The sequence below is a fragment of the Pimephales promelas genome, chromosome 5 (genome assembly GCF_988280905.1).
Source record: "Pimephales promelas chromosome 5, fPimPro1.hap1.1, whole genome shotgun sequence".
In the NCBI taxonomy this organism is placed as follows: domain Eukaryota; kingdom Metazoa; phylum Chordata; class Actinopteri; order Cypriniformes; family Leuciscidae; genus Pimephales; species Pimephales promelas.
In genome coordinates this window covers 27,551,039-27,577,749 of record NC_142773.1, presented here as the reverse complement: position 1 = coordinate 27,577,749, position 26,711 = coordinate 27,551,039, and the positions used below count along the sequence as shown (strand labels likewise).

General features: G+C 36.5%; 1 protein-coding gene and 1 long non-coding RNA gene across 2 annotated transcripts; one reads left to right on the top strand and one right to left on the bottom strand.

The window, feature by feature from the left end:
- Positions 1-1,487: 1,487 nt before the first annotated feature.
- Positions 1,488-1,776, top strand: LOC148981455 (uncharacterized). The gene is made up of 2 exons (XR_016168626.1): positions 1,488-1,594; positions 1,724-1,776. It is a non-coding gene; the product is annotated as an uncharacterized LOC148981455 (long non-coding RNA).
- A 4,614-nt stretch (positions 1,777-6,390) lies between these two features.
- Positions 6,391-25,807, bottom strand: cyriba (CYFIP related Rac1 interactor Ba). Its single transcript, XM_039675398.2, has 11 exons — positions 25,670-25,807; positions 14,901-14,990; positions 13,399-13,520; positions 13,148-13,253; positions 11,758-11,894; positions 9,521-9,598; positions 8,627-8,743; positions 8,291-8,370; positions 8,048-8,174; positions 7,417-7,487; positions 6,391-6,811 (listed from the first exon to the last, which is right to left on the bottom strand). The coding sequence occupies exons 2-11, from the start codon at positions 14,971-14,973 to the stop codon at positions 6,745-6,747; spliced, it is 978 nt and encodes a 325-aa protein (XP_039531332.1). The 5' UTR covers positions 14,974-14,990; positions 25,670-25,807; the 3' UTR covers positions 6,391-6,744.
- Between the last annotated feature and the right edge of the window lie 904 nt (positions 25,808-26,711).

The window sequence follows — 26,711 nt, the reverse complement described above, 5'->3', positions numbered from 1 at the left end:
CGGGCGAAAAATTAAGTTTCTCCAATCTTCTCAAAACTCTGGATTATGATAGAGGGCCGTGACACTTTGACTTGAGTGCAAAAATGGAGGCTCTAGACCCTTCCAGAGCCGAGATATCAAAATTCAAAATTTCGACCCGAAAAAAAAAACGACAGTGTTACCCCTTCCGTTTTTTTTTCATTTTCGGGCGAAAAATTAAGTTTCTCCAATCTTCTCAAAACTCTGGATTATGATAGAGGGCTGTGAGACTTTGACTTGAGTGCAAAAATGGAGGCTCTAGACCCTTCCAGAGCCGAGATATCAAAACTCAAAATTTCGACCCGAAAAAAAAACGACAGTGTTACCCCTTTCGTTTTTTTTCATTTTCGGGCGAAAAATTAAGTTTCTCCAATCTTCTCAAAACTCTGGATTATGATAGAGGGCCGTGAGACTTTGACTTGAGTGCAAAAATGGAGGCTCTAGACCCTTCCAGAGCTGAGATATCAAAACTCAAAATTTCGACCCGAAAAAAAAACGACAGTGTTACCCCTTTCGTTTTTTTTTTCATTTTTGGGCGAAAAATTACGTTTCTCCAATCTTCTCAAAACTCTGGATTATGATAGAGGGCTGTGAGACTTTGACTTGAGTGCAAAAATGGAGGCTCTAGACCCTTCCAGAGCTGAGATATCAAAACTCAAAATTTAGACCCGAAAAAAAAAACGGCAGTGTTACCCCTTTTGTTTTTTTTCATTTTCGGGCGAAAATTAAGTTTCTCCAATCTTTTCAAAACTCTGGATTATGAGAGAGGGCTGTGAGACTTTGACCTGAGTGCAAAAATGGAGGCTCTAGACCCTTCCAGAGCCGAGATATCAAAACTCAAAATTTCGACCCGAAAAAAAAACGACAGTGTTACCCCTTACGTTTTTTTTGGGGGGGGTCGAAATTTTTAATTTCTCTGATCGTCTTGGAACTCTGGATTCTGATAGAGGGCCATTGGTCTTAGACCTGAGTGCAAAAATGGAGGCTCTAGACCCTTCCCGAGCTGAGATATTGGCTGCGTTCGGAATCGCAAACTTCCCTACTATATAGTAGGGGAAAAGAGTAGCCGAGCAAAAAAGTATGTTCGAATCATCAGTATTCATATAAGAGTAGGCGAGAATTACCTGGTTGACATACTAATTATTGCGGGATTTGGACGATAGTGCATTCGACTATCCCCACTTTCCTATTATATAGAAGGCGAAAACAGGACGTAAAAGAAGCTGTACGTTCGAAAATCAGTATTCATAAAAGGGTAGGCGAGAAGTTCCCGGATGATCTCCTGCTTTCGCCCAGATATTTGAGTGCTTCTCCGATGGTACTCATCTATCCCAGGAGACCACGCGAGAGGATACGTCACTATCAACATCGCGGAGATCAGCGGCACAGGTTTTCAAATGTAAGTAAACACGGTTCCTTGTGTTTAACTCGTATGTGTTAAACTACTATAGAGTAAACATTTTAACTGTTGAAGGTATAAAGGAGTTAGACAATATTGTATAGTTGTGATAACACACGTGTGTTTATCCAGTGGAGAGAGACTCATGATGCTGAATCATGTCATCAAAGGATTTGAGTGAGTGTACTACAGAAATGGATACAACATCTATTAAATCTTAAGTTGTAGTTTATTTGAATGATTGTAATTTCAAATGGAGAAATTACAACACTTTTCTGATTCCTGATTTTTGTGCATTTGCTGCAGAGTGCAGAGCTTTTGTGGTGGAGCAGGACCTGCAAGGAAAGATGGTGACAGCATTTGTTGGGGGAAAAAAAGGTTTTAGGGAATTTTTTCAAATATAAAGTAAGGTTATTTTTAATACATAAATCAAATGACATTGTGCTGTTAAAATGACTGCTTTTGTGTAATGTTTGTGCATTTTTGTAGGATCGGAAATGTCTGCAGACTGGTGTGAGCACTGAGGATGAGGAGCCCAGAGCTGAATCCTGGAAGTGGTCCCATGGATGAGACCCTCCATCTCTCCATCTGCCCTTATGAGTCCCTCCATCTCTCCACCTGCCCTTACGAGAACCTCTATCGCTCCATCTGCCCTTATTGCCTCAGATTGTGAAGCGCTTGCAGTAGGATGTGGTTTTCAGCACCTGTAAATACATGCTTGCAGTTTGAATAAAGCTTTGTTTCATGTGTTGACTTGTATATGCATTTGTTTGTGATGGTTACTTTTATTTGTATTTTTTGTAAATTTTAATTAAAGTTTCCTTCATGAAAAAAAAAAAAAAACTATTTTACTGCACTTAGCTGGGGCCCTTAGTCCGTAGCACCAAGCGCCATCCCATAATTCCACCGTCCACGAACCCACTATTTTTATAATGGCATAAATGCTACGTGGGATCTCAATATCTCAGCTCTGGAAGGGTCTAGAGCCTCCATTTTTGCACTCAGATCTAAGTCCCATGGCCCTCTATCAGAATCCAGAGTTTCAAAAAGATCAGAGAAACTCAAAATTTCGACCCCCCCCCAAAAAAACGACAGTGTTACCCCTTACGTTTTTTTTGGGGGGGGGGTCAAAATTTTGAGTTTCTCTGATCGTCTTGAAACTCTGGATTCTGATAGAGGGCCATGAGACTTAGACCTGAGTGCAAAAATGGAGGCTCTAGACCCTTCTAGAGATGAGATATTGAGATCCCACGTAGCATTATGCCATTATAAAAATCTCAATATCTCAGCTCTGGAAGGGTCTAGAGCCTCCATTTTTGCTCTCAGGTCTAAGTCTCATGGCCCTCTATCAGAATCCAGAGTTTCAAGAAGATTGGAGAAACTTATTTTTCGCACCAAAAAACAAAACAAACATACAAGCACACAGGAAATGGCTCTAACATGAATGTATTGATTGATTCCTAGGTTTATTTTGTTATGAATAAACTTGAACATTGTAACATTACAACTTTAATCGTAAGGTTTTTCCTTTATATTGCACATTTGTTTTTGTTCTAAAAAAAGAAAGATGCACACAGAAAATGACTCTAATATGAGCAGATTGATTGATTCGAATATATTTAGTTTGTTACAAACAATGTGCAATCTGTAAAACAAAAACCTCAAAATTATAGTTGAAATGGTATACTGCTGGAATTTTTTTGACCTTGAGAAAAAGCTTAAAGTATAGACCAACAAATTTTATGTTTATTAATTTATTTCAGGTTGGTACATTTTTAGGAAATTTTGACCTGATGTTTATTGGAATGGACAAAAAAATCACAATGAAAGCAATTATATATATATATATATATTTTTTTTTTTTCATTTGTTTTCATTTATAGAAACCTCATGAGCTGGGAAAATGTACTTTTATATTTTTCAGAAACTTGAAACATAATTCAGGTCTGAGGGGGTTAAGTAAAAGTACAGAAGTACTCTTGTTTAAAAGTACGTAACCCCAATCAAAAGTAAAGGTCATTTGCATTGTTTAGTATATTAATACTACCAGTACCTTATACCTCTGAATCTATGCCTGCCTACTCTCACATCAAATTTATTTCTAGAACACAGTTCCAGTAGTGGGATTGAATGTGGGATTGAATAAGTGCACTCAATAACGTCCACAATGGTTTCAGACACCCAAATAGCTGTTCCCTCAAATAGTGTCCTATTTAAAGTTTTTTGGCTTTCGTTTCAGTATGAATATGTTAGCCTTACTGTTATCTATAAGCTAGTGTGCTCCAAAACAATGACACAATTTGCATTTTAAAAACCAAACCCAACGAGGAAAATGAAAATCAGGTTGCTGTCAGAATCCAATGTCAGATTGGCGTTACTCTCCAACGTTGGACAGATGTTGATGGTTGAAAATGGGTTAACGTCAGAAACCAACATCAGTCAGGTCTGACATCTCACTTTCATTTCCAACCAAAGTGCAACCCCTGCTACTAAAATCATTACTACTTTCAACTCAAGGACCTTGACGGAAATGTAGTGGAGTAAAAAGTACAACATTTGTCTTTCAAATGTAGTGAAGTTAAAGTAAAGCGTTTCCAGAAAAAGAAATAATACTCAAGATACTCAAAAAGGGTACTTATGTACAGTACTCAAGTAAATGTACTTTGTTACTGTCTCTGCACAGCAAAGATAAGTCCAAAAGAATGCTTCCGATAACAGGATGTAGGAGTATATAAACCAAATCCAGCAGTCCTCCTCGTGTTCTCAGATCCCACTGAGTTACTCAGTCCAAACATTACAGCGGCATTAGTTTCCAGCATCATTTTCCCATTTCTGTTCCAAAATTGGATTGTTTCACTTCTACATGTAATAAGATTCAGATGAATTTTAGGTCAAACATTCCTCAGTTTCATCTTCTTTCACCCATTTAAGTTCAGAAACCTTAGACATTAGAAATGTTTAATGGTAAATAATCTTAATAGTTGTTATTATTTAATTAATATAAACTTTTATTTTATTGAACTAAACTGTTATAATAATTCATAGGAATTATTATAAATAAATTATTATTGGTTGATGATATTATACTATGATTCAATTTTTACTTGCACTTACATAGTTAATATAACAGTTAATTTCCTTATATTGAAAAAATGGTGTTGACAAGCGATCTTCATTATTGTTGTCAGTGTCATTTAAAGGAGTAGTTCACTTTAAAAAAAATCTTTTGCTGATATTTTACTCACCCCCATGTCATTCAAGATGTCCATGTCTTTCTTTCTTCAGTGGAAAAGAAATTAAGGTTGATGAAAACATTCCAGGATTTTCTCCATATAATGGACTTCAATGGGAACCAACTGGTTCAAGGTCCAAATGAGAGTTTCAGTGCAGCTTCAAAGGGCTTTAAACGACACCAGACGATGAATAAGGGTCTTATCTAGTGAAACGATCAGTCATTTAAAAAATAAATAAAAAAGTTTAAGTATTATAAGCACAAATGCTCACCTTGCTCTGTTCTGTGATGAGCGTTTGTGACTCTCCTGTTCAAACTCATTCATCAAAATGAACGATGATCTTTTTTCGAGTCATGACATGAAGGGTCCTAGATAAGACCCTTATTCATTGTCTGGTGTCGTTTAAAGCCCTTTGAAGCTGCACTGATACTCTCATTTGGACCTTGAACCGTTTGGTTCCCAATGAAGTCCATTATATGGAGAAAATCCTGGAATGTTTTCATCAAAAACCTAAATTTCTTTTCGACTGGAGAAAGAATGACATGGACATCTTTAAAGTGAACTACTCCTTTAAGTTTTGATTCAGTTCAATTTTTTTGTTAATGGAATAATTGAAATGGATAAAAACGAATATTTAAGTGTTGTCCGATTAAGTGGGTTCAATAGGTTCAGAATTTAGATAAATCCTACGGATGTGCATTTATCAAAACCATCATATCATGTGACCTCTTAAACTAGCATTTACAGTACTTTTCTTTGTCTTTTTGTGCTTGTCTTTAGTAACTTTACTTGAAGACAGACTTTAGGCCACAGTGGGAAATCTAATGAACATATGGTGTTTTCTCTACATTACAGCACCCATATGGTGAGGTAGTGCTCTGGAATTTTGGATCGCACACACAGTGTTATTGGCAGGAAGTCATCAGACGTTGCCCTTCTCACAGAACACACAGAAGCAGTGAATAGACAAGAATTTGGCCCCACACAGCCTCCTGGGAAAAGTGTCCAAGCTCATCAGGAAACCCATTTAAAAAAAACAGTGTGCTTCCGACTAGGAGAGAGGACTACGGGGGCAAGAATCACACACTCCACAGTGGGGAAATGATAAGCCTGTTGATGACACACGCTGAGCAGCCAGACAAACAGGAGGAAACCGTGTGCGCGAGTCCATGCGTGAGAGAAAAACACGGTAGAGGTCACGGATAGGATGGTAATACAAACTGGGAGGCGTATCCCGTGCAGATGGAGCGCGTTCCCAGAGGGGGCAGGATCAAATACTCCGCAGAGTGTTAGAGCGGGGAATGTATTACTCATACTTCTATAAAACAAACTCCCACTTTCTGGGCTGGATGATGTGGGAATCGCATTCTTTTTCCTCATTCTGATTAATCCAGCTGAGTCAGCTGACCATAAAATGGATAACCTGGAATTTCTGAACATTCTGGTTTTGGTTTTTGGGAGAAAGTTCAAGAGATGCTTACTCATAACAAGGGCTGAATGTTAAGCACACTTTCTCAAAAGAGAAAGCCAAAAAACACAGGAAAACCATCTGGATTGTATGTTATAATATAATGACGTGCTGGAGTAGACTGCCAGGGGAGATGAATAATCCTGAACTCAGTAGGGCAAAAGGATGTGGGTTTATAGCTAATTATTTTGTACATTGTAAAGTGGTGAGAGTACAGTGTGATTTCAATGTCCCGTTTCAAAGGAGCCCTGCTGTCAGGCATTCACAGTTCATTTGGTTAAAATAGATTTATTCAGTTCAAAAGAGTCATGTTAATAAAAATCACAGTAAATTATGTCGTTAAAAAAAGCGAAATGTCTGGGCACTCAGTTAACCGGAGAAAATATGGGAAGGGACTGAACTAAGCTCATCTTTGTTGGACGGCCACACAACAAAGAAGCGTGTTTGAAATCTAAAGGCCACATTTGACTTTAAGTCTAACAGTAAAAGTAAAAAAAAACACAACAGTAAAATTAGACTGATAACAGTAGCTGCCACAAGATACATGGCTATTCTCTTCGTATTACTCAAACTGATGAAGCGTCTCATCCGATGTATTGGAGAAGTAATACTTTTGGCAGACACAGTCAAGCTTGTAACATGTTTTTGATTTGCTTGGAGGTAGTCTCATCGTTCAAATGTTTTGTTGTATACCTGTGAGAGTCAAGCGAGAACATTTAAATGCACTGAAAATCTTACCACATCATCTTTTCAACAGAATCAGAGACTTATATGGATGTCCATCAACACTAGGGTTGGGTATCGTTTGAATTTGAACGATTCTGATTCCGATTCCTTGTTTCGATTCTGGTTCCTAACGATTCTCGATTTCGATTCTTTTAAGAGGCAGGGTCAAAAAATTTAGCTAACGTTGCTAACGAATGGTCTTTCTGAAGGAAATACTCCTTCTGTAAAAATACTCCTTTTGTCACAAATTTTGCATTTTGCCGAGATTTCGTTATTTTTAGAAAAGTGAAGCCACACTTTGGACCACCGATGTAAGCTACTCATGTTCGACTCACGCGGTTATGCTCTTCGTTGGTGTTGTTCAGCTGTTTCTTCTTCCACTCGGCAGACTGTGAATATCGAAACTAGGAATCGAAATTTTAACTTTTAAACGATTCCGGGAAAAACGAAAAGTTAGTCCCGGTTCCAATCGATACTCGATTCTCGATACCCAACCCTAATCAACACTTATGTGATGTTATAAGGTATAAAGCTATAAGCTTTTTTTTTTTTTAAGAGTAAAGCTCACAGACCTGAGAGCATTGAGAAGCCCCTCCACACTGTTGGGCGGCTGATATCGCAGAACCTTAATGCATCCTTTCATCTGTTTCATAAAAATAAAAAAAACACAATCACATTATGTACTTGTTTTTTAAATCAGGTTTTGTAATTTTATATAGTTTACTTTTAATTAGGGTGGTCTATTTAGCAGATTAATTTAGTTGGTAACAATAAGGTTTGTCCATGTTGAATGAACAATATTTCCACAGCATTTATTAACCTTAGTTAAATGTTCAATTCAACATTTGCTAATACATTATTCAAATTAAAAGTTGTATTTGTTAACATTAGTTAATGCACTGTGAACTAACATGAACAAACAATGAACAGTTGTATTTTTATTAACTAATGGCAACAAATATGAATAAATACTGAAACAATTGTATTGCTCATTGTTAATTGTTAATGTTAGTTAATACATTTTGCATTTAATGAGAAAGTACTAAAATTTTGAACATGTTTAACATTGTGTTAAATTGACAGCCCCAATTAAACTATTTACAAATCTAAAATCAGATTTAAAAAAGTTGGACTGAACAAATGAATCAATCAGCATAATTAAATAAAAATATTTAAATGAAACACATTTGACTAAAATCCTACATCGATTTTGGAGGACTTTACAAAAGCTCCAGCTGGATGGACATAGTCGTATAGGATGATCACCCCCACCATCACGCGCAGACAGAATAACACTGTGTCCTCACTGGCAAAACGAGTGCGGTACTCCCTGATCATTTTACACACACAAACATACACACACAGAGGATGAATTACAAAGTTAACTTACAGCCTGCTACAGAAGAAACAAAAGCACAAAGATTAAACAGAATTGTTTTAACTTACGGTGTCTCTAACATGACTTTACACACACTTGCCATTGTGCTCAGACAATCTGTTGTGTTCTCTACGGGTAGTTCTGCATGCTGATCAGAGAGAGAGAGAGCGAAATGTGTTGGTTATGCTGGTTTGTAATGAGAAAACAGTGATTTGTAAGTGAAAGTGAATAAGAAACATTCTTGTATAGATGTGTTACTGAAGTATATTATGCATTTTCTGAGACTAATTAAGTAGAATGTATTCATGAGCATCTGGACTTGTTTGTCTATCTAGTTTACATCCATTTGCGTGGTTGTGTAAGGCATGTTATAATCAAACTTCAACAGTTTTACAACCACCTACCTTTGATACAAATTTAGTCGTGGCATCGCTTAACGTTTTCAGCATGGGCGTGGCATTGGCGTAAAAGAGAGACATGCGATTGGCCAGTTCGTTGTCAACCTCATTATGCTCTTCTGCCTGCAGAAAGAAAACACATGAGTTTTGTCAGCATCTACATGTGAAAAATCCATACTTTTGAAGATTTAAACTAAAGGGGTCAGTTAAGGCAATGGGCTTTTTGGAGGTTATGGATGCGCTTTTCCTTGCTCAGCTTTACTTAAGTAGTTAATCATGGAAATGGATGTGGAAATTGGGCATTCTGGTGTGCTGAAAAAGCATTTTAGCTGACTTGAAACATTTCATTCATTACTGTATGCTAAAAAGTGAATGTAAATCCTGCTTAAATCCACAGACTGCAGACATGTCCAGAATTCCTAATACGTGCTCTTCCCCAGCCGAGCTCATGTTTCATGAGATGAAAGCGACTGTCGTAATTATTCCTCACAGAGAGTGCTTTTAATTGGCGAGGCAAGGTCAACGATCCTCTGTCAACCCCTGCTGAGCCGCTCCCTGATGATACTGCACACTCTAATGAGACTCAAGTCGTTAGCGCACGTTACCATCTCAACGTCAACCAAACGCACTGAAGCCTTGTGTCAGCTAAAAGATAAAAGCAGCCATACGAGAGGAAGACGGACAAAATAAAAACCAGGAAAAGATGGAAAGAACGAGATGAATGCGATATCTCATGTATCCCTGAGTCAGGATCTCGTGCCGTTCTGCCACCTAATGATCCAGACCATTAGAGAACAGAAGAGCTCCCATTAACCCCTGGGACACGGGGGAACAGGGCATTACTAAAACATAAGCCGTCTGATAATGAGGCATATTTACATTCAGAGCAGGTTTACTCACTGTTTGGTTGATGATACGCATGCGACTTAAGGTCCTTCTGTAGTAGCTGAAGTCATTCTGGATGGCGGGGTTGGTCATCTGGTGAGAGAGCAGATGAGCATTTAAATGCAGAACTGGCAGCTGAAAATTGTATTTCTGCTGAATATGGGAATTGGAAACATGTAAACACCGCATTCATGCATTTTTCATTTTACAGTGACTATAAATTCAAGTGAACAATTTCAAAATCCAATGAACATATGGCCATTTCATTCAGTGCTGGGTCTAGTGACAGACGTTATCAGTTCAATAATCTAGTCACACCTTTGAAAGCAACTGCACATGGGTTTCCATTAATATGGGTTTGTCATTGGTTGCAACTGGACTTTCTGTTCCAATAGTTCAATTAATTAGCTGAATCACTTACATGCAAATTAAGTTAACTAATTGGATACAGAATTCAGTGGCTTACAAATCAATTCTGTCATCCACGTTCTCTAGAGCAATTGGATTATGTGTGATATAGTAGAAAATTGACTTTTGTGGTTCAAAAAATAAAGCAGCTTTACGGTATGATACTTTAACATAACTTTAACCTAACCGTTGGCATGAAATGAAAATTCACCTGAAATGCACGTTATAGATTTTGCGAATGGTTGTCCATGTAAGTTAAATTTGTGTGTAAAAGAGAAAGAGAAGAATTGACCATGCAATCTTTAATCAAAATGTCATAACGCGATCTTCCGGAGAAAACGTCAGACTTGACTCTGCTGACGTATATCAGATTCGTATATCAGAGATATCAGAATCATTTAGTCCACTTAAACCCTGGCCTTGAAAGTATGTATTCATTCATGCCAATCAACAAGCGATGCAAAGGACCAAGTCTCTCCACCCTTTTTCTTTATTAATAATGGACCCTTTTCAATAACTGAAAAAAAGATGTGTTTCCATAGTTATCAACATCGTAAATCTAGTAAAGGTTTTCATAATATATTTTGTAATATAATTTTATAACACTATACTTTGTGTGGTTTGTAATTTTACTAGTTCTAGTGCAAACTAGTGCAATGCCCGTGCAAAATAAGTTTTTGAGTGTTTTCAGTAATTGTTGGTTTGGTACGTTTGAGTTGCTGAATAGGTTGCTACTATTACACAGGAGCCTAAACTCGATAATATTAATATTATCGAAAACGATAATATTAAGCTCACCAGAAAAATATAATTCAGAATTAAACAGAGCAGCTGACTTAGAGATTCAGTTAAATCGATACTTTTTCAAAAATGAATTGCTACTTTTTTAAAAAGAATCACAACTTTTTCAAAAAAGAATTGATACTTTTTCAAAAATTAATTGTTACTTTTTCAAAAGTGAATCGTTACTTTTTCCAAAAAACAATCGCTATTTTTTCAAAAGTGAATCGTTACTTTTTCAAAAGTGAATCGCTACTTTTTCAAAAGTGAATCGCTACTTTTTTCAAAAAAAAAGAATCGCTACGATACTTTATTGAAATTGAATCGATACTTTTTTACATTTACATTTATGCATTTAATCGCTACTTATTTCAAAAATTGCTACTTTTTCACTATGATACTTTTTATAAAGAATCAATACTTTTTCAAAAGTGAATCATTACTTTTTCCAAAAACAATTGCTACTTTTTCAAAAAAGAATCACTACTTTTTCAAGTGAATTGATACTTTTTCAAAAATAATGTAACAAATGTATAAAAACACTGTAATAAATGTAAAATAACACTAACATATAATTACATTGTAATAAACAATTACATTGTACAATTTTCATAATTACACTGTAATAAATATATAATTACATTGTAATAAACATATAATTAACAGATCGCATCACATTTAATAATATGGAAGAAAACATTTGTTGCTATTTCCATTTGATCCATTTTCAAGGGTACAGTTTGAAGAGAGATTGCATAATCACTACTTGTGATGTTTCTCATTTTTAAGTCTAATAAATGAATACGTATAAATATAATTTACAGATTTTTAATGGTCAATTAACTGCAGATTTTAGGTGGCTGAGAAGATGAGACAGGATGCTGGATTTTCAATAAAAATCCAGGGTCTTTGCCCCTTACACCTTTGCTCCACATCCTTTTATTATACCCAATTGTTGTGATTTCGCAGTTGTTTTCCAAGCCAGGTTAGTAAGAGATAATTCCATGGAGGATTAGACTGGAAGAAAAGTGCAGAGTGCTTGTGACCAGAGGTTGCCTGGTTACCTTCAGCTCATCGAAGCGCAGGGTGAAATGCAAAATCTCTGCGAACTGCCGTGCTAGCGCCTGCTCCTGCTCCAGATGCTGAGTTGGGCTGCAGCGTGAGCTTGTGAGGAACTCCAGCAGGCCCTGAAGAGAGTCTTCTACAAGAGACAGAAGAAACAGAACTATGCTGAATAAAGGTGTGCATACTAGGTTATGGTCTCCAAAATTTGAACAAGGGCACAGTCTGCCCTTCGATGTTTCACCCAAGCCTCTCCTCCAGAGAGCAGTCATTGGCAAGTGTTAATGTTTGATTAAGGGCTATGTCATGTTTAATTAGGTCATGACCTATTTCTAAACAACAGACCCTCCATCTGAAATCATTTAAACCCACAGACAGACACAAAAGTGAAAGCAATCACATTCATTCAAGGAGCATAGCAGATGCTTTGAGACATACAAGATTATACAACAAAATATTTCTATATATGTATAATACATCAGTGGCGTGTAATACTCATTTTCCAGACGAGTTGCATTCACTTGCGAAATATTTTTGCTATCTCGCAAAATCATTGCAATGTTGTTTTTTCTTCTTGTCTATTTTTTGCTCTCCTTTTTCACCATCCCTTTAGGGACTCATATAGAAAATAGCTATTTTAAATAGTAATCGTATTTCAATATTACCGGTTTTACGGCATTTCTGAGCATATAAAGAGACTTCTTTTAAATAAATTCTTACCAACCCCAAACTTTTGAAGAGAATGTATTTCTTTCCAGGGTAATGTATTTGTCACTAATGATACGGTAGATGTGTGGTGTATGCTGTCTGTCAGGGATGATGAGAGCTGAGTTTTTGCTAGATGTGGTGAAAGAAACTGGCCTTGACCAAAGAGCATGAATCACCAAAGAGCTTTGATTCAGCTATGGGTACGAGTCCACAGACTGCTCATATTCTGTATAACAGCAGTTTTGCACATGTGACATTGCTTAATTATTATGTCACACAGTCCCTATATTTATTTTATTACTTACTTCTAGCTATATGACAGTAAGGGATTTTCTCTAATCAAGAAAGGCTTGCTTGTGAAGGAGCATATGAGCTGACGAAAGGACAGTTTAGTAATGATAATCTCACTATTGTCGGCACCTGACATGTATGTGCACTGGTACATGTTTGTTCATAGTGATGAATCAAGTCTCACTGAAAATCGAAACACTCCAAAGCAGATTCAAATTCTACAGTACATGGTAAATGGGTCAGTGGACCACACACTTGTGAGGAATTGTGGCACACATTAAAAATGACCTCTCATTTATCACCTGAGCCTCTAGGTAAAAATAACTGTACGTGTTATTATATATAGTTTTGTGTGCTGTGCACATTAAAGAAAAGAGAAAAAAAATGACATACCCAGTTTAAGTGAGAACTCATAAAACTTCTTTAGTTTGCCAACCAGTGGGACCACAGCGGCCCACGCTCCCTCCTGCACACGCTCATCATTGGGATGCTGTATGGCCTGAGGACACAACACGCGCACACTTAAATCACAACTGGGGACGACATTACTGACAACAGAAATAAAAGGAGTTTGTGTCATGAATAGCAAGACAGAGCACAGGCTGATGTCAGAAGGACCTGCAGTGGACTCTAGATGTACTCACCTGTCTGATGGCTTCACCAGCTCCGCTATATGACTGCAGTTCCTGTAGTACAATCACAGCCTCTGTTAGCACCCCGTTGACCTCCTCCCATACTCTCCTCTCGGCTTCTGTGGGCTTGGCATCTGCAGAGAAGAGATCAGCTCAGAATCGTGGCTGGAACTGCAATCGTCATTTTTATCATATCAATTGGTTATAGTCATTATTTTAAAATATATTTTCTTTTTAAAATAAATATTTAAGTACAGTTATTCTAATAAGCAAATAGTAACTAGTAATATTAATAATTATGAATCCTTTATTATTAATCATTATAATAATCAAATAATTATTAATTATTTATGATAAATATTAATACTGTTATTTATAACAGCAATTATTGTTATTACAATATTTATCGCCCAGCCCTTGACTTTAGGTAATATACAGGTTGTAACTTCTGATTAGGGCTGCACGATACTTGAAAAAACTGACATTGCAATATTTTGTCTATTATTGCAATAATAGTTTAACCAGATGTCTTGAATCGCCCTACACTTGTTGAGCAAAAATTGTTGGTTTAACTTAAAAAAAATAAGTAACCCCTTGTCTTAAAAATTTTAAGTTCATTGAAATTGAAAAATTGAGTTAATACAATGAAGGAGATTGATTTAATCACTCAAACTCAAAATATTATGTTATCTACATAAATGATTTAAGTTGATTTGACAAAAGAAGAAATGTTGTGATTACAAATCATGAAAATATTTTTTTACAGTGTATTTGGAAAGAATGAATCATTCTTTCCAAAGAATGATTCTTGGAGTGGATTGGGGTGATTTTTTAGGGAGTGAATCTAAATAAATAAAATAGCACAAAGATTAAAATTTAATCAACTGTGCTTTATGTTTTTCAAGCAAGTCTAAAAGCATTCAGGTACAGAAATTGAATAATCAAAATGTAAAATAACACTGCATCTTTATCACTGTATAAATGAAATATAATTAATCTTTCTTAATGCTACAAAAGTGATTTTCTTTTTGTATATCGTTGCTGCTGTCACTTTAAGACAGAATGCACGGATCCAAAATGATGATAAGCATCCATTTTTTCCTCAATTATTTACGTTCACATAAGACAAAAAAGACATACAATTTTGCGTGTATGTGTCCGTTCAAGCACAAGCAGACGTTCTGTCTGTGCTGCTCAGTGTGTGAAGACATAGGAAACAGTGTGCGGGTTCCAAATGGAGTTCTCTTTCACGCCTTCTCGGCTCATATGGTTTAAAATAGCTTTAATGTTTAAACTGACAGGACCTAAAACACCTCTAAATGATAAACTTGCGCTCTATAATAGAATCATGTGCATTTCGAACCATTCCGTGGTGCTTGGTCTGTACTTATCTAATACAATCCTTATCTTTGACATCAAACACCCTAGGATGTGACAAAAGCTGATGCACACATAGAGACATCGATGCTAAAACGACATATCGTGCAGCCCTACTTGTGAAGCTATTCACTTACTTTCAAAGTCCAGGAAAAAGTTCCCTGTATTGTTCTCAATATCCCGCGTGAGAACCTTGATCAGATTCCCCATCCCGACCTGTCAGACACCTAAAAGAGAAGGAGAAAGGAAAAAGTGAACAGAACCTTCAGAATTGGTGATGGCGCAGTGGATAAGACACATGCCTTTGGTGTGAGAGACCCGGGTTTGAATCCACTGTGAGACACCAATGTGTCCCTGAGCAAGACACTTAACCCCTAGACACTTTGCTCCAGAGGCGTGCGACCTCTGACATATTTATCAATTGTAAGGCGCTTTGGATAAAAGCGTCAACTAAATGAATAAATGCAAATTACAATTTTTGCTCGTGGCACTTTGAATGTCAATCAAGGTGTATACACCCTTTTATTTTCTTTCAAATACAACACATTCAGGTTGACTCAATTCGCATCAAGAACTGTGACACCTGTGCTTTCAACAGCAACATCTGGACACATACATATGAGCGTGACAGGGAACATCTGCTCGGGGCAGTGCAGAAACCAGGAAAGACCCAAATGCTGCTACATTCCCCTCCTGTACACACACCCTAGTTCCTGCAGGTGAAAGGACACATGCTGCTGAGAATGCAGTAAGACTGCAGCACGCATGGGTGGACTCTACTGCAGGATCATGTCGCCCTCTAGCAGTCAAAGGGTCTCTATATTACAAAATTGACACTCTGAAGTACCCCTCCCTATGAGCTCAGAGCTAAATCATTGTAAGAATATGTTCCCTGAAAAGAGTGCCCTCTCATTCTTATTCATCCGCTCAGCGCAGGAGTCAGCGCTCCCACAGCGAGTCACTGAGCATAACAGATTAAATAACATCACGAAAAACCAACAGAGGATCTTCAAGAGGAACGGATAGCCCTTAGAGTTGAACAGCATGTCAACACATTCATAGCCCAAGGACAGACTTTTGTGTTCAAACGGGAAGGAAACTTTCCTTGTCCTCTAAACAAACTGCCTTGAAAATAGGTAAATGGGTTGCTAGAATGTCTCACTGACCTACAGCACATGCTGCAGTGTGAGCGGGGGTGTGCTGTCTTTATATCTTGGCATACTCATGTTCACATGCAATTTCGGATTTAAGCAACCAAAGGGCTATATAAGCACTGCTGTCTTGAACCTCCTAAGCCCCCCCTGTCAGCTTTACACCCCTCAGAATGGGGAGGGATGGTACCAAACTGAGGTTACTCATTTGACTACAACATACACAACCTGCAATCCTATTGGCCAAGGAGAGAGACCGAACATTCTGCTGTTTCCATGGAGCCTAAAATATTTTTTCAACACAAAATGTGCCGACAGCCAATAGGAGCGGAGCACAGGAGTACTCAACAGGACTTGAATAAATGAATCATGAGTGCGGCACTAGGAAAAGAGACACGTGACTCAAAAACTAATTTGGACACAAGTGGAACAGTTTGATAAAGTAAACCTCGCAAAGCTTTCTTAAATGTTTACAAATGTCATTTAATTAAGTTCTGCATAAGATACATTCAAATTAGAGTTGAACAAACTATTAAAGCAAAACTTTTTACTACAATAAGGGTATTACGGTGTAGGGTGTTCCTGCAAAGCTTTTATGAACTGCTAGATGAAATAAATAAATAAATGAATAAGGCTAACATTTATTATGATAATGAATATAAATATATATCAATTATATATATATGAAGAGTTCAGATGCAAAAGCCTCTAAATGCCATTTGAAATTTTATTCTAAAATTACCATTTTTATCAAGCTTGTATATTTAAGTTCAGTAATTTCACTTAAATGACAATTAATAGGTAATCTTCATTGCCATTTAAGTGAAATTACTGAACTTAAATATACAAGCTTGATAAAAATGATAATTTTAGAAGAAAATTTCAAATAGCATTTAGAGGCTTTTGCATCTGAACTTTCATATATTGAGGAACATTTAAGTTGGATTAAAAGTGAGTTAACACATTAAGTTCAGTAATTTCACTTAAATGACAATTAATAGGTAATCTTCATTGCCATTTAAGTGAAATTACTTTACTTAAATATACAAGCTTGATAAAAATGATCAATTTAGAAGAAAATTTCAAATGGCACTTAGAGGCTTTTGCATCTGAACTCTTCATATATATATAGAGAGAGAGAGAGAGAGAGAGAGAGAGAGAGAGAGAGAGAGAGAGAGAGAGAGAGAGAGAGAGAGAGAGAGAGAGAGAGAGAGAGAGAGAGAGAGAGAGAGAGAGAATCTATGCATAATAATTCATGGTTAAATATTAATTTATAAATCATGAATGAAATTCTTCCTTACCAAAATTACCAAAACTATTTACAAAATGGATTTAAACAGCATGCATCTAAGAGTTAAATGATAAATTAGTATGCCTACATCTGAAGTGGGGCAAAGTACATACTTCCAAATTTAAATTAGGTGATGATCTCAGTGAGAATGAGTAAAATCTCAATTCCAATTAGAAGAATGTGAAGCTGTCACAGTTTCTGCTGGTCTGAGAGAGAGAGATAGAGAGAGTGTTTTAGATTATAGGTGTGAATGCAGTTTCCACCCCACTGCAGCATTCGGCAGCATGTGCCTCCACGTGCTTTTCCCTCTTCTACTACTACTACTACTACTACCACCCAACCAGAGAAGAATATGACCCCGCCCGTACTCTCCACTTATCCGACAGAGTGTGGGGAGGGAAGTCACGTGGGAGAGGGGAGGCTCTGCAGTCTGAGCCGGTCTGCTGCGGCAGTGCAGAGAGTGCAGAGAGTGCAGATAGCGCTCCTCTTGACCCAGATTCCACCCGTGCCACGTCACACTGGGTTAACATTAACCCTGGCATAGCAAGACATGGGCAAATACGCGGCAGGTTGCCCTCGGCAGACATGGCTAACAATCATACACACATACCTTTAGCTGTGCCTTTCATTAAAAGCTTAATTAACTTACATTATATTAACTTAATTAATAACACTTATTGTGATAATAATAATACATGTAATATGATCTAATATATGACAAATGGCAATTCAATATTCTATTTATTATTAAATTATTTATATTTTAGTTGAATTATATATTATATTAATATAAATAACACATGAAATTTATAACACTAACACCACCTTTATTACCGCCACTTATTAAAATGATAATAAAGATAACAATAATAAATATATGTCTTTAAAATGTACACACACAATCTAAATTTCAAATGAAATTATTTACACTAACAGTCGTCATTTCTCTCACTATTTTAGTAATTATATATATATATATATATATGCGTGTGTGAGTGTATTTTATTGAACTCATGCATTATGCATATTTTATTACAAATAATAATACAATATTATTAATATATAAATTATAATATTATATAATATTATTAATACTAAATCAATAGTTCAGAAAGGCACTGTGCTCTGATTATGTGTGAGCCCACCACTAGAGCTTGATTTCCTACCATCAGGAGGGCAAGAGAGACACAGGCACGTGTCCTGGACAGACAGACAGATAGTCTACACATGGACACAAGCATGCATGGTTGGCCAGCTGTAACAGGGTTGGGAAGCGTCAGGCACGAGTCAGTGAGAAATAGCGGTCACTCCTTTCGCCGAATGATGGAAATTCTAACATCTGCACCCTTCATTTAGACCCTCGAAATACCACAGGACACCCAGATTTGATCAAATAAACGTTTGTATATTAGCAATGACACACTGGTTAAGAATCTGTCTGCTGAAACAATATTTATGACAATATTTTTGTTGATTTTTTTGTTATAGCCCCATATTTCTGTAGAGCAGATTTGTAATTTAGATCTAAAGCTGTATAAAATCTCTAAATAACTTATGTGTGGAGCACAACTGAACTTTACATGAACCTAAAAATGAAACCCACATCGCCTGTGAATCTCTTCTGTTCCACCCGTGCGATCATGGATGTGAGAGACACTGAGCCCGTCAGCCCACGAGCCATATGCAGACACAACATCCACCCTCATCCCCATCATTCTCCCTGAAACACTCAGAGGTGTCAATAAACTGCCAGAGAGAATTTTCACATACACTACACTCATGATGACCTTTAAACGTAAAGCTAATATGACCCAACAGATGATATTGTTTTCACTTTAAAAATGGGATCAAGATATGCGTCAAGCTAATTTGACCTTGAAAAGGCTACAGAAATTATTACGTTACATATCGACTGTAATATGAAGGTTACAGTATCAGTATACAGACACTAGAAATTGAAGGGTTTTATTGCCTCCTGGTGGACATTCGTAGATATGACAGGTTTTGTCACCCTTTTAATTCAGGCTTATGCACAATTTCCAATCGAGAATGCACTGTAAATTCTAAATTAATTACTGAACCTAAACTGAATCAAAATGCATTGCAATTTGAATATAAGATAGAGGAATTCAAATTCAAAGAAATACAAAGTAATTTTCAATTTCAAAAGGAACATTTGTCAAAACTTTAAATGCTGGTTTAAAGGAGAACTCCGGTCAATTTTAACATTGAACTCTTTTTTTTTTTTTTTTGTATATTTGGAGTGCTGTCAGTACAGACAAAAACAACAAAAATCAGTGTTGCCTTACACTGTTTGTCTGTACTGACAGCACTCCAAATGTACAAAACAATGAGCTCAATGAGTTCTCCTTTAAATCGATGTACAAAAGTTTTGTAAAAAAGTATAAAAAGCCTTTAATTTTAAATGTTTATATACTTTATAGATGATGACCTAAATTGTTTAGCCACTACTGTAAAAAATATTACTGCAATAGCAATCATCACAACTTAAAATGTAACGTTAGAATAACCTTCCCAGATTTAAAGGTTTAGTTTTTACACTTAAAGCCCTGTTTTAAGATTGTTTCTGATGAAATAGAACGGTTAAAGATTGACATTTGGACAAATGCTGCTGTCCCGAGAATTTTAGGTTTCTGTGTTAGCACTGTTTAGGGTTGATAATAAGATGCAGAAATGATGGTTTAACACCTCTGGTTTACAAAAAACACCAAAGCAGCATTAAGTGACACTGATGCAGAAAGAATGAATTCTCAACTGCCAGCCAAGTAAGTTTGTTGTGAATTTTTGCACTTATACTGAGTTTTCAGCTTCAGTTTTCAGTTATTTTGCACCTTTACTATTTCGATTTCTAGATTACATTTAGCATTAAATCTCACAGGGAAAGGCAGTTGCAATCCCTTGTGAACTCCAGGATGAGTCCAACCTGATCTCATGAGAAAACTTAACTATTTACAAGGTGGCAAGTTTGTGAGACGGACGAAAATGTATGAAGAAAAAAGTAGGTACTCTAACTCTAACCCCAACCATAAATAACATAACCATCAGTGGGGTGTTAGCAGATTGTATGAATTCGAATTAGACACCAATTCGCCAAAACCTGAAATACTTATAAATTGCTAGATTATGTTGGTGAATCAGAAGATTCATGTAGGGTTTAAGGAATAATGTTACAGATATGTATGACTCACACACAGGCAATGTTTCAAGCACGCTTTTGGAAAGTTGCCTGTGCGAGAGTCCATTGTAAAATGTTAGCATTGTTTGGAGACTTGTGTTCTGTTTTTTATTATTTCCTTTGTCAAGCAACCAACTTGAGCATTTTTTTGCCGGTGATGTGCATGCTTTGGTCACCTTTTCTTTTCTTTTTCTAAAAATAAATTCTAAAACATACTTAGTTATTTTTATTAACTTTCAAGTTAAATGAGAAACTGCATTGTATCAGTTTAATTTAAAGGGGTGGTAATACCTCTAAGTCTCTGATGTCCCCAGAGTGTGTATGTGAAGTTTTAACTCAAAATACTCCACAGATAATTTTTTATAGCATGTTAAAATTGTCCCTTTTGAGATTGAGCAAAAACGCATTGTTTTGTGTTCCCTTTAAATGCAAATGAGCTGCTGCTCCCGCCCCCATTCAAGAAGAGGGCGGAGCTACAACAGCTTGCAGACACACACTAAAATGTAAGAAACTGTTCTGTCTTTTATGTTCAAGCAGGAATCGGACAAATGGACCGACTAAAGAAGTGATAACGTAGAATGCAACAGGATGTTTCTGAATGGTTAGTTGATGAATGTATTAACTATCTTCAAGTCTTTGATTAGCATATTCTGTCATGATAATCTATAAAATCGCATGTAAGACGCCTACAGGGTTACATGCTATTGCATTTGTAAATATCTCCCTTTGCTTTGATCTTTGAGCATTGTAACTTTGCAGATGTTGTTTTTGCTCAAACAGAAACATTAATTAGCCTAAGCACTAACTAAAGTTTAAAAAGTGAAATCATAATCAACCACCCCTTTAACAACACAAAGAGACAATTTCAAATCGAATCCAAGATTCATGAAATTGACACTATTTGACTCAATGGAAAGACAAAACTGAAACAAACCATTCAAAAATAAATAAATCCCCGAGTTAAGAAGGTCAAACATGCCATGACACTTTCTTCTTCCACTCACGAACATAACTTCTGCATGCTACTGAAACGCTGGATTCACTTCTCTATACCTCTTTTTCTCTATTTCCAAAAAAAAAAAAAAAAAAAAAAAACAAGCAGCATGGAAAAATGCCACAGGCAGGAACACGAGAAACCTAATGTGAGCCGTAGCTATCGGGCCTGTAAGAACACGCTTCCCCTGGCATGACAGCACAGGTGTTTCTGTTCTCTCCTGTGCTTTTTTATTTCTGCGCATGTACTGCTGAAAAATACACATGTTGTTGTTCTTAGACAGTGTCTAAAGATCATTTTTGCACTTTTACCACAGCATGACCTGAGGGAACGGATACTATTTCAAATGTGATTCTGTGAGAAATAAAGTTGAAATTCCAAATAATACTTGAAACTGAAAAGAACAAGATACATTTACTTCTAGCTTCTTTCTTTCTTCTTAGGACAGCAAAAGAAAATAGGCTGGCCATGTGACTGTATTTGTTGCAGCCATTACAGTACAGTGCAAAAATGTGCAGAAGCATTTTTAAAGAGAGTCCGACCACAAAAAGGTGTCATCTTTCTGTTGATTTGTTTGACTGTGAAGACAGATAAAGCGAGCCTGTCCTACCACAAAGCATAACCAGGAAATTGAACCAACATTAAAAAAGGGTAACCTCCTTCACAATACTTCTCAAACTGAATGCTAGTTAGTATAAGCTCACTGTAAACATGTAAATATGCAAACACTCAACACATTATTTAACAAACAGTTTCTGCATGTACTTCAATGCAAAAAAAAGATAAAGAAACAATATAGACTGTTTTTCGACACTGCATCAAAATGTAGTAAAAAAAAAAAAACCTTGCTAGACAAGGCTTCCTTCTGAAGGGCGTACTGCTTCAGTTAGTCACACATGCCTTAAGGGCATGTAAAGTGCCACTACACAAACCCTGCAGTACAGGAATGCTCCGCTAATTCCAGAAGCACAATCAGAACAGCAGACATCACAATGTATCTGTTTGCAGAGAACAGATGCGATTGATCAGCATCTTACATTGACCAGCATCTTAGAGCTGTGCAGGTGGCAACACTGCTGTTTAAGACTACTGAGTCCATCAATATTAGCTTTTAGGAAATAATTACAATGAACAAACACATTTTTGGTCTTTTCCCCTTTTACATAACGGCTCAGTTTCACAAATAGTGCTTAGACTAAGCCAGGATTAGGCCTTAGTTCAATTAGGGCATTTAAGCAGCTTTTATAAACGTGCCTTACAAAAAAACATTACTGGTGTGCATCTTGAGGTAAAACAATGGGCATTGACAGATTTTATGATATGCCAGTCCAAATTGCTTTCAGTTAAGACAGCTTAAACATGCATTTAAGTCTGAGACTAGCTTAAAGGGTTAGTTCACCCATAAATGAAAATTCTGTCAGTATTTACTCACCCTCATGTTGTTCCAACCCCGTAAGACCTTCGTTCATTTTCGGAACACAAATTAGGATATTTAAGATATTAAGATCGCTCCTGCATACAAGTCCATGGGCTTCTTGAGGGAATGACTCTTGCTGGCATCGAAAAGTCATTAAAGACATCGTTAAAATAGTCCAAGTGACTACAGTGGCTCAATTTTAACTTTATCAAACGACGAGAATACTTTTTGTGCGCAAAAACAAACAAAAATAACGACTTTATTTTAACTATTCACTTCCTTCTCCATGGGCCTGTAGTCAGTTAGCGTAGTTTGATTGCGTAAAGCTACGTCACACGTAGGCTCACTATTGGCCGACGCTGGTCATGTGTGTGATGCGTGTGATGTACAATAACAGAAGCTTACGCTATTAAACTAGTAACCTGACTCGCGCAGAGGGAGAAATAAACGAATAGTTGAAATAAAGTCGTTATTTTTGTTGTTTTTTTGCGCACAAAAGTGTTCTCGTCGTTTGATAAACTTAAGATTGAGCCCCTGTAGTCACTTGGACTGTTTTAACGATGTCTTTAATGACTTTTCGAGGACAGCAAGTCATTCCCTCAAGAAGCCTATGGACTAGTATGCAGGAGTGATCTTAATATCTTAAATATCTTAATTTGTGTTGCGAAGTTGAACGAAGGTCTTACAGGGTTGCAACAACATGAGGGTGAGTAAATATTGACAGAATTGTCATTTTTGGGTGAACTAACCCTTTAAGCCTTGCCTGTCGAACCGGGGGAATACGTGCCAAGTTTAAATATTGACTTAAAACATGTAACACATCATGTTAATATATGCAATATAGTTTATAATAAGCTTTTATAAATGATGTTAATATACAGTATTAATATCTGCCATAACCTAGTCTGGACATCTGCACGTCTTGGTGTTTTAATGCTGACCACTGCTCTGCTTTGGTCCGTTGCTGCTGTGTCAGTATTTATAGATCATGTTCTTAATTAAAACCAGTGGCGTTGCACATCATCACAAACACTTCCCGCGGAGGAGGACAATGACATTGAACAAATGAGCTAATGGATTCATACATGAACAACAAACAAACAAGAAAGAATTTGCTACTATGCAAAAAGTAGTTTCTGTGGATTTATTAAGGGTCCCTATGATACATTTTTATAGTTAATATATTGTTTCTAGTAATGCTCTGCTCTAAAATAAAGTTAATTTCCACTATTTTTTATTTATTTATTTTTTTAGGGATGCACGATATATCGGCCTCCATATCAGTATTGGCCGATAATATATCTTCCTTTTTAATGTTATTGTTATCGGCTCGATAACATTAAAACCGATAAATAATGAATTATTTCCTCCACGTCGATATGCACTGTTCAACATGATGGTTCTGAACTGCTTAAAATATGATTGAAATCACTTCAAAAAAAGAAAATACCGTTAATTGCAACATGTGCAGAGCAAGTCTGTCATAGGCTACATAACATTAACATGAGAACATTATAATTATGTTCTTGACATGGCTTTTAATAGTAAGACATTTGCTTTTGTAATCAGGCTCTCAACAATTTTATACAAACGTGGATTTTGATTTATCTGCCATTATAAAGGTTATCTGCTTTCAAATATAAAAAAAAAATCGGTTATTGTATAGCCGATTTTTTTATATCGGTGCACCTCCACACTTATGTGTTTAGTGTGTGATGACCAATATCCAGAAATGTAATTTAATAATCTTTGCTTGTAACACAATAATAAGGAGTAACGAATAAAAATAAATGTATATGCTTAATCTCTAAATAGTGGTTAAGCATAAATTACTATGTATCCCACAAAAAAAACGTTATTATTTTATGTAAACAATACATTAAATAGACAAATTACCTATGTGAACATGTACCTGTGAAAGAGAAAGGGGGTTTAAAACAATTTTTGGTCGATCTACTAAATTATTACATCAGCAATTTCTATTTTGTAGAGCTTGCTTAAAACGTGCTTATTTCAATGAAAGGTTTAAATCAGTTCACAGAATGGTCAAATCACAAATATCTAGAAAGTTAATGTAAAGTTATGGGAATTTATTGGGCTAAAAGAGTGGGAACCCTTTTTATTGCTTATAGCCTACTTTGAATGAACCGCGCAATTGTCATGTTACATTTTTATTATTACATGTTACAAAGACTAAAAAAATATTTCAATAAACAGCCATGCAATTGCAAAATAAATTGTTATCTCCGTACATCGAATAAGCTAGATTTGAACCGGAGGCTGGCTCTATGACAGTGAAAATGTAGGAACTTACTGTGCGTTGAAATGCGTGTTTTGAATAAACAAAATCAGGAAGTGGCATGATCTATTTGAACACAGAGGAAGTCTGAAAACTCGCACCATTGCTTTTGTTCACAAGATTAGTCTCGGTTTTTATCATACAATTCACTTTTCCTGCTAAGCAGCAGACAAACACGCACAATACACGTAAAACATAATACAGGCACAAAATGTAAAGCCATATCTGTAATTACCGTCCATTACAAAAAATACACACGTCAAGTCAAGTGAAATGAAAAGTGATCATACGCTTTGTTTCCCAACAGCCTTTGTAAAGTAACGTAAAAGCTTGATGAATAAATGTGATTTATTTCAAATCTTTAAACTAGAACTTAAAGTAGGCCTATGATTGATCTTTCTTTAAGTTTATTAGGTTGAGAGATTTGTAGCCTACACACTCAGGTTGTCTTTTGTAGCCTCTCATCTCACCTGAGCGCTGAAGGAAACAAACACTCTCTCGCGCCTGGTGTCAGGTTGCATAGAGTAAAGGTAATGCATTTTAATCCATGATTCTTACCTCAATTTCCAGTCAATTCAGTGAAAAGTAAATATAGGGAAACGCTGAAGAACACCCTGCTCAGCGGATCATTGTGAAGATGTGGCGTGTGTCTACATTTTCCGGATTGGCCAATCAGAAGTGTTGCGTTTGACGCGCAGGTTGAGCTCGACTCGACTACGAGAGCGTTGAAGAGGCTCTGCCTACATCTATAAAAGGAATTGATTTCGAGAGAGGAAGGAAGCAGACTAGTTGTGTTATGCCTTTTGCGTTCGCACTGTAGGTTGCTTTCACTTACGTTTTATTATTTATTTTATACTCTGCGTCACTCTGACATTGTTTCGCGAGCGAAACGACAAAACGCTAGTTCTTATGCACTGTATTGTCACAAATAGGGGTAAAGTTGTGTTATGGTATGGGTCATTTTCTAATATACACACACACAAAGTGAGTAAAAACATGTTTAGACCGTAGCCCGATCTACTATAGGCTGATTTTCAGCATTGAAAGAGGAAATGACTATTATCAAAAAATTACCACTTACAAGTTCAGGGGGAAAAGAGTCTTTTCCAATGTGCAGTTTTCTACCATATTAAAAGTTGTTGATTAAAGGAGTAGTTCACTTTTAAAAAAAAACTTTTGCTGATAATTTACTCACCCCCATGTCATGATGTCCATGTCTTTCTTTCTTCAGTCGAAAAGAAATTAAGGTTTTTGATGAAAACATTCCAGGATTTTTCTCCAGATAAATGAACTTCACTGGGAACCAAACAGGTCCAAAAGACAGTTTCAGTGCGAACTGTTCAAAAGGCTTTAAACGATTTCAGACGATGAACTAAGGGTCTTGTGAAGTGAAATGATCGCTCAAATCTTTAAAAACCTTAATTTCTTTTTGACTTAAGAAAGAATGACATGGACATCTTGGATGACACGGGGGGGGGGGGGGGGGGGGGCCTAAATTATCAGCAAACGTTTTTTTTTTCTTCTTCTTTTTTTTAAGTGAACTACTCCTTTAATACCATGAGCCTTTATCAGAGAAAATCGGAAATTTTTCTAGTAGTCA

Bases quoted from the DNA above. Each gene is read 5' to 3' on its own strand.
- cyriba (XM_039675398.2), bottom strand. From the start codon at position 14,973: ATGGGGAATCTGATCAAGGTTCTCACGCGGGATATTGAGAACAATACA. The intron at 8,175-8,290 runs GTAAGTTAAAAC...TAAAATGATCAG, and splicing joins AAAGTCATGTTAGAGACACC to GGAGTACCGCACTCGTTTTG. The intron at 6,812-7,416 runs GTCTGTGAGCTT...TGACTCTCACAG, and splicing joins GGGCTTCTCAATGCTCTCAG to GTATACAACAAAACATTTGA.